Source organism: Patiria miniata, unplaced genomic scaffold (assembly GCF_015706575.1).
Source record: "Patiria miniata isolate m_02_andy unplaced genomic scaffold, ASM1570657v1 HiC_scaffold_23, whole genome shotgun sequence".
Taxonomy (NCBI): Eukaryota; Metazoa; Echinodermata; class Asteroidea; order Valvatida; family Asterinidae; genus Patiria; species Patiria miniata.
Genome location: NW_024037062.1, coordinates 1,884,094 through 1,892,159, shown reverse-complemented (window position 1 = coordinate 1,892,159; position 8,066 = coordinate 1,884,094). Strand labels below are relative to the sequence as shown.

The window sequence follows — 8,066 nt, the reverse complement described above, 5'->3', positions numbered from 1 at the left end:
ATTATTATGTGTGCATGTGATTCGATTGTTGCATGCATAATCACATTTACCGCGACCAATGCTTGCTACACGTTGGCCAAAAGTTCGTCTTTATTTCTTACGTTAAGTGAAACACAACTGGATGATGATATCAGCTTTTTTAGATTTTTGTGTAAGTATTAAATTATATTTAGTTATTTAGCCTAGGCCTGAACTTCTAAAGTGAACATGTGCGGGGTTTTGACTTTTTTTGATTGTATAAACTAATGTAAGTTTTCGTCGGTTCTAGGGCCTAATGCGTCAACAAGGGCAGGCGTCAACAAGCGTCAACGGACGGTCCTACTAAAGTGCGTCAACAAGCGTCAACGGTCGTCAACGAGCATCAACACATTTTGTACATGCTTTTGAACATTAAAACTAATAAAAGTAGCTTTATAATTTATGGTAGAAAAAGCAACAAAGAACATTTTCCGGATATCAATTAGGCCTAGGCCTAAACTTTTTTTTTTTTTAAGTTAAAATTATTTAAAAACTTGGGTTTTTTTAACGCAAAATGTACGACAAATTTGTCAATTAGTGTTGGCCGCCATCTTGTTTACGTTAGCCCTACTACGCATGCGTGAAGTGTACAGAGCCATACTACGCATGCGCGAAGTGTACAGTGCCATCCAAACAGTCTTTTTTTTTACATTTTTTTATTCTTGAAGTTGAATCATGCATGTAGGGCCCTGGGCTCTTATTTTGCTGCAAACATTAGCCCAAGTAACTTGGGCCTAGTCCGAGAACTGAACCCTACACATCACCTTTTTTAACATTGGGAAATGGTCTGGCGATTGTGGGGTCCAAGCCAAACATCAGATAACTCCCTCAAAACGGCCACAGAAAATTAAGTAAAGTATTTAAACCTAAGAATTTTCTTGTTGATTTACAGATTGGTAACTTTGATTAAAATTGTCCTGACGATCCATTCACCATGTATGACCGAGCACCACGAACCTTGACCAAACCCCAAGAAAGCACAGCAGCTACTGTCGGGCCTGGCAGCTATGAACCTGAAGCCCCAGCACCTTCAAAAATTAAAGCAGGTAATGGACTATACCTAAATAGAGTACCGAAGTGTGACATCATTTGAACCGGGAAGTGTAGCGCAAACGAATGGAGTATGCGCGCATGTTGGTTCACGGGCTAAATGTCTTTTACACACATAATTGTGCGCGTGATGTATTCACTTCGGTACTCTATAGAGCAATGTAGAGATATTCTGAAATCTGCGGCTTTTTTTTCTCAATTTCAGCAACCACAAGTTCTTACTACATGTCATCTGATCGGGGGATCACTTTCCTCACCTCCAACCACTGTGACCCAGGGTTGAATCCAGCCTGGGCAATTTTGTGGTTTGGATTTTCAGTAACTACTTGATTCTGTGGGTTGGAATGTCATTCTGGGACTTTCCTCCCATCTTTTTCAACGAAGAGAATTTCACTGGAAATAGTTAAAAGTCTTTTGTGGGCTTTCCCCGGCCAGTTGATGAATAATGCATGAAAGTAATTAAAATGAAATGTTACTTGTTAAAAAATGATGATATTCATCTCAAAACAAAGTTGACTGATGAAGTTGGTCTGATGCATCCAGGTGGATGCTAATCGTTGACCATACGCTTCGGATTTAAAAGATGATAACTCCAGAATGTTTTCTCTTGTACATGTAGATGGCTACGCACCCTTTTCCTCCATGACAACGCGCGAGACGTTCTTGGTTGTTCACGACAGCGTCATCGCCGCACCAGGCCCCGGCCATTACGACCACATCAACGACATGCGCATCACGGGCGGCCAATCGCTGGCCAACAGGTCCACACGGTTTGAGGCACCAGTCTCCAAGACGCCTGGCCCAGGGACCTATAACCTGTCCAAGAAAGGAGACTGGATTAAGAAGATGGGGGTGCAGACTCAAGATAGAGAGGCCGAAAAATCTGGATCCGTAAGGAAACTTTTCTTCTTTTCCAAATGCGATGAAGCCTTAAACTGATGACATTCCTGTCTGGTGCTTCTTATTGCTTTCAAAAACTTATATGTGTGTATGTTTTAGTTGTATGACTTTTCCAATTATTTAGCTGTGAAAACAAATTTTATATTGGATTGATAGATTTAAACAAATTAAGCTGAATCAAAACATAACCTTCAGTTATCTGAGACTTTATTTTACTTCCTTGTTTGTCCTCGAAATCACTCATGTTTAACACAAAAAGTTACGTTTTTTTCGTAAACACATCTGATTGTTAGTAAACATTGAAAGGCCGTTGAATTTCAAGCCCTCCGTACTGTTAATTTTTACAGTTGATGACAAGTCGGATTCGATATTCGCGCAAGCCCCAAGCGCCCTCTATTCCCACGCCAGGCCAAGCCTATGGATATGAGGAACATGAAGACGGGACACTGAAGAAACAAGAACCTCCACAGAAAGATGAAACCAGAGGGCCAGCATACTACGCCCCATCACACGTAAGAACACATAACACTTGCTCTGTTTTACACTTTGAACTACTATACACCTCAGAGGATGAAATTACAGCTGGACATCGGATAGTTTCCAGCAGTTTAGGTAGAAACAAAAGGAAAAGATTTGCCCAGTCAAACTTTGTACTGTGAGTGTACCATGACAGTTTAAAATTGACTGCTAGCAGGCTAGGTTTTTTTTTTCTGACAGGTTTTGTGTCTAAATTTCTCCATCTTCCCTCTAGTTGTACATAATGGATAGGCATAAATTGGCACTTGCAATGAAAAGAAAGACTGCTGTTTGATGTACTACATTTAGAATCCATTTTTTTTTCAAGCAGATGTAACTCTATCTCCTGCTTTGCCAAACAGCTACATCTTCTTAGTATATTCTGCATACAAATGTCATCGAAAGCTTTTCATAGCGGAGAGTACAGCTTGGGAAAAGTCCGCGGATACACCAAAGAAAGTCACTAACATCTCTGATAGGGAGAATACCTTTGTTTCATTTCTATGTGGCTTGACTTTGACATGTGAAGGTCATGTGCATTAACTTAACTCTGAGATCAGGCCACACTGGGCTCACTCTGGTGGCATGGGTGGCTTGTGCGTAAAGCGCTCGCTTCTCACCACTATGGCCCTGGTTCATTCCCAGCTAGGACATATGTGAGTAAAGTTGTGCGTGGTTCTCTCCTGTGCCACTAGGGTTTTTCTCGGGGCCCTCTAGGTTTTCCTACTTCCGAAAAAATCACACACTTCGATCTCAGGCCGTGCTCTATGGTCATATGGCTGGCTACCAAAGGCGACTTTACATGCCTGCAGCTTGACCACGTTGTAGCCGCGTCCTTCGTAATTCAGCTTCTCAGCTGCGAGTAAGGATGATAAGCCTCCCAACTTATTATTATTATTAAACTGAATTCCACACTGAATTCTCAACTTCTTCCCCTTCCCCACCACAGAATGACACGAAGACAACGACCAAATACAAAGGGGTTCACTTTGGCAACCTGACCTCAGGGCGGATGGACTTCAACGGTCGTGGAGGGCCTGGCCCCGGCGAATACGACCCTTTCGTTCCAGCCGAAAAGGACCTGGAGCTTTTGAATGCATCGGGGCCGACAAGACAAACGTCCAGAGTATTTGAGTCCAAACTGCCAAGATATCATGAAGTCATTGTTCATCAAGAGGAGAAAAAGGTAAAAGGTTTTTAAAATTTTTGATCTAGCACTCGTTTCAGACCTTAGTTCCAGAGTCGCACCCGACCAACTTATTCCGAACATTTGAATGAAGTACATGAAACGTTTAAAAACCTTTTACCTAATGATGTAGCGCCTTGAGCACCAGTCCTGGTGGATACGTGCGCTTTATAAATATCCACTATTATTATTATTATTATTATTAACGTTCAGCGTTTGACACCGTTATGAGTGAGTATGTTGAAAGATCAGCTTTTGCCTTGGGCTAGACACTATCACAACTTCTGTTGACATTTTTTTTTTTAGCTTAATGACTGGCAGTTCCAAGACAAGGCAATTTTACATTCAGCCAAGTTTGCATACGGCCATGGTGTCGGGATTCTTGTGTCCACGGGCAAGACACTTTATCACAGTTGCTGTTCGCATTTGTTTTGTGATGGGCTGTTTCAGGACTATGCAAGTGTATCTGCAGCCATAGTATCGGGCTGCTTGTGTTCTTGAGCTAGACACTTTATCACAATCTCTGTTCACATTTTGTTTCATGACAGGCTGTTCCAGGACCAGGCAAGTACGAAATCAACAGTCAGTTTGACAAGAGACCGCAGGCCGTAAATACTGAGGGAATGGAGGTGGACCATCCGCCATTTATGTCGCAATCCAAGGTAAAGATATTGGACTTTTGTGTTATATGTCCTCTATACAGAATCATTCGAGAGTCATTTTTTGTAAGCTTGAAAGATTTATAAATGGGAATATTTTAATGGAGTAGCAATGACTTTTATGTTGTGTGCACATGCTTGTGTGGTTAATAACGTATGTGTAAGGCGCAGAGTGATGATAAAAATAAGCACCAGTATTGCAGTCAAGTCCAGTACAAGTCCATCACAAGTTATAAATATTTAGGAATGATTTTGTCACGGTTGATTTGAATAGCTTGTCACTCGACTTGAGACTGCAGGACTTGTGAGGACTTGTGATGGACTTGTGATGGACTTGTGAGGACTTGTGATGGACTTGTGAGGACTTGTGATGGACTTGTGAGGACTTGTGATGGACTTGTGAGGACTTGTGATGGACTTGTGAGGACTTGTGATGGACTTGTGGTGGACTTGTGAGGACTTGTGATGGACTTGTGAGGACTTGTGATGGACTTGTGGTCGACTTGTGAGGACTTGTGATGGACTTGTGGTTGACTTGTGAGGACTTGTGAGGACTTGTGATGGACTTGGGATAGACTCGACTATAACACTGATAACTACTGTATGAACTTATTTCATAACTTTTGGTATTATTTTTTGGGTACTCTGCAGCGCTTTCATGACCAGAAGCACAGCGCACCAGCTCCGGGTACCTACAACGATCCAAGGCATGCTCTGGAAGCACTCAAGAAGATCCGAGGTTTGAAGAGAAGTCCGTTTGGCCAAACAGCCGTACGGTTCCAGCCCCAGCCCCACATCCAGAAAACGCCAGGTAGGACAAGTCATGTCACCTTCATTATTCACAATCTGTACTCATTGATCATTGAATTTTCGTTAAACGTTTATTTTTCCACACGTTCCAGACTGAAGCTCATCACGTTGTCACATGATGAATGAAGAATGATGGATTGAACAGTGATAATGATGATACGAACTTGACGTTACTTTGTCTAACTTCAGTAATTTTTTTACTTATACAGGTCCTGGATCCTACACTTTCAACGGGATTGCCAACGACAGTTTGCGCAAGGCCTACATCGAGAGCACGAGACGGGGAGCCTTCGGCTCGACCTCCGTACGCATCAAACCCATCACAAAACGGGAGGACACGGCCCAGCCAGGCCCGGCCCACTACCAGCCCAAGAGCCGGCCACAGTACAGCCGATACTCGCAGAACGTCACCGCTAACTTTGCCTCACAGACGGAGAGGCTTCACTCACCCCCGCCAACTATCAAGGTAGATTCCTATCCCTTCTGTGTTTGTTGTTTCTTCTGGATTGCCTTCTAAAAAAGTTTGTTAGAGTTGAAGTTTACAATCATTTTCTGTTTTATCCTGACTCGATCCCTTATCGTTTAAATTTGATAGCTGTATCAGTGGATATTTCATGCCCTGCCTAAGTAGTTTCAACTTGTTTTGGTCAACAACAGGAAAATCCACCACCAGGTAGCTATGAGGTCAGCGCATCTTACGACCTCAGCCATGGCAAGAAAGCTCCGGCACCTCCCAGGACTGAGGCTGGAAGGCGTAAGAAGGGTTCATTCCTGTCCTCATCCACTCGCTTCGCTCCTCCTAGAGACATCCTTCTTGAGAAACCGGAGCCCCTCAATCCAGGTATGATAAAAGAAACTTCTTCTTTCTTTTCTCCCTAGGCTTGCCTAGGGAACCAATCAGCAATCGCAAAATGGGTTATAATCAGTCGTGCGGGCGCGCACGATGGTTGTAAACATAGCGCACTACGTGGTGATCAAGCGTCGCTAATTAGATATGCGATGCAGTGATACCCCCACGCGAGCGTGCGACGACCGGTATCAAATGCGAAGATATTAATATTTACACCAGTGGTCTAATGTACATAAAATGGCCACGCTCCCATTTCTGCAAAATTTCCAAGACACTGGTGCGAGAAAATAAAAAACAATTGTGCAACGGCACTCTACAAAAATGCAACCATCGCTATTGATCGCTGTCGTCTTGGGCCACAACTACAGAATTATGTGCGTCTGATCACCATTCTGCGCTAACAGTGCTAGCAAACAAAATATGTGCTAGCCCTGTAAGCACAGAATCCTTGTAAGCCAAAATTCCTTGCTAATTTGTAAATTTTCTAACCGTAAACACACAATTTTCTAATAAGCAGGAATTTTTGTAAGCAGAACAATAAAGTGGGACCCAGCTGATCCCAAAAATTTGCTAATAAGCACAGAAAATGTTTGTGCTATCATTATCTAACTGTGCATTAATTCCATTGGTAACAGGTTCGACACCCTCTCTATATGTTTTAGTAATCTTTGGTTGTTTTTTTATATGACAGGTCCTGGTACTTACAACCCATCCCCTAAGGAAGAACCTAAGAATGGACTGATGGTGACAAGAGACAAACGCTTCAAGGAAAAGAGAAATGAATACCCAGGGCCTGGCGCTTACGAGGTGAGTGTGAAGCGGATACATAATATTTTGGCTCTTTGGCCAATAAAAAAAGGAAAAGGTACAGTGAAACGCCGCTATAACAAACACCACTGTAACGAACATTTGGCTATAACGAACATTTGGCTAAAACGGACATTTGGCTATATAGCCCCTTAGGCTCCCGAAATAGTAAATTCTAGTATAATGCACAATCACTATAACGAACAACCAATATAACAAACATTTTTTATTGACCCCACCGTGTTACATATAGCGGCGTTTCACTGTACTGGAAAACGTAGGCAGAATGGATTATCATCAGTTATCTTAAGGTTCACACCAATTTCAAAAAATTCCAAAGTACTGCTTCGAGAATTCGATTTTGATTTCAAGCTAAAAAAAAATCAACACAACAAAATAAAACAAATCAAAAGTTGAAACCCATAAAAAAAGAAAGGAGTGTTAAGTAGCTGTGCGAGGAGAAGAAATAGGTCTGTCTTCTTTTGTTCAGTGCTTCTGGTATGGCTCGTAGAAGGAAATGTTGGCTAGAATATCGCTTTGCGTCACTGCCGTGGTCTACCCTTCTTTCCTTCACCGTTTCGGACAGGATTTGCTTGGAAAATCCGCTATGGTGCATTCTCACAATTGTGGTTACTTCTGGACTCATTTTCAGTCAAGAGACTTCCGGAAAAGCCTTTGTTTTTGTGTTGATTATGTTTTTTAATGTTTTTTTTTTTGTTCTTCCAACGGAAATCCCATGTATATTTGTATAAGTTTTTCTGAATGGTGTTTTTGTCATCTCTAATTAGTTTTTTTTTTCTCATTTTTCTTGTATCTTTCTCTACAGTTGAGCCCCCTATTACAGGACACAGTACTGAAAGGAACCTTCAATGCAACCCTTAACAACCCGGTGGCCCCACACGCAGAGATTTCAAGGGCTAATTCTGTCATGCAGAAACAAGCGTTCGTGCTAGGTGTCTAAATACTGGCGCTGTATGTTCTAGATGACTAGATCGTAAATCACAACCAGGTGGCAATCAGTGGAAGTCTGACGTGGTCCTAATAGTGCAAGCAGTAGTCAGGGTTCCAAGCATTCGGAAATTGTGCAGCAGAGTTAATTCATGGCCAAGTTCGGGCAAGGACCATTAGTCGACTAGTGGTTGATTTGTGACGTACCTTACGCCTGCACACTGATAGCAACGTGCGAACGTCTCTAGTCAAACGCTGGTCAAATGTCATCGCAAAACTTCTGGATCCTGGCTCCCTGCTGTACATTATGAATGGGCGCGGC

At 42.4% G+C, this 8,066-nt stretch overlaps 1 protein-coding gene across 1 annotated transcript; it reads left to right on the top strand.

Annotated features, from left to right (window-relative positions):
* LOC119731241 (sperm-tail PG-rich repeat-containing protein 2-like) lies at positions 1-7,776 on the top strand. The gene is made up of 11 exons (XM_038204328.1): positions 1-151; positions 911-1,064; positions 1,688-1,959; positions 2,316-2,480; positions 3,434-3,670; positions 4,219-4,332; positions 4,981-5,140; positions 5,349-5,605; positions 5,797-5,980; positions 6,681-6,796; positions 7,623-7,776. Exons 2-11 carry the CDS (start codon positions 953-955, stop codon positions 7,755-7,757), a joined length of 1,752 nt encoding a protein of 583 aa, XP_038060256.1. The 5' UTR covers positions 1-151; positions 911-952; the 3' UTR covers positions 7,758-7,776.
* The last annotated feature ends 290 nt before the right edge of the window (positions 7,777-8,066 follow it).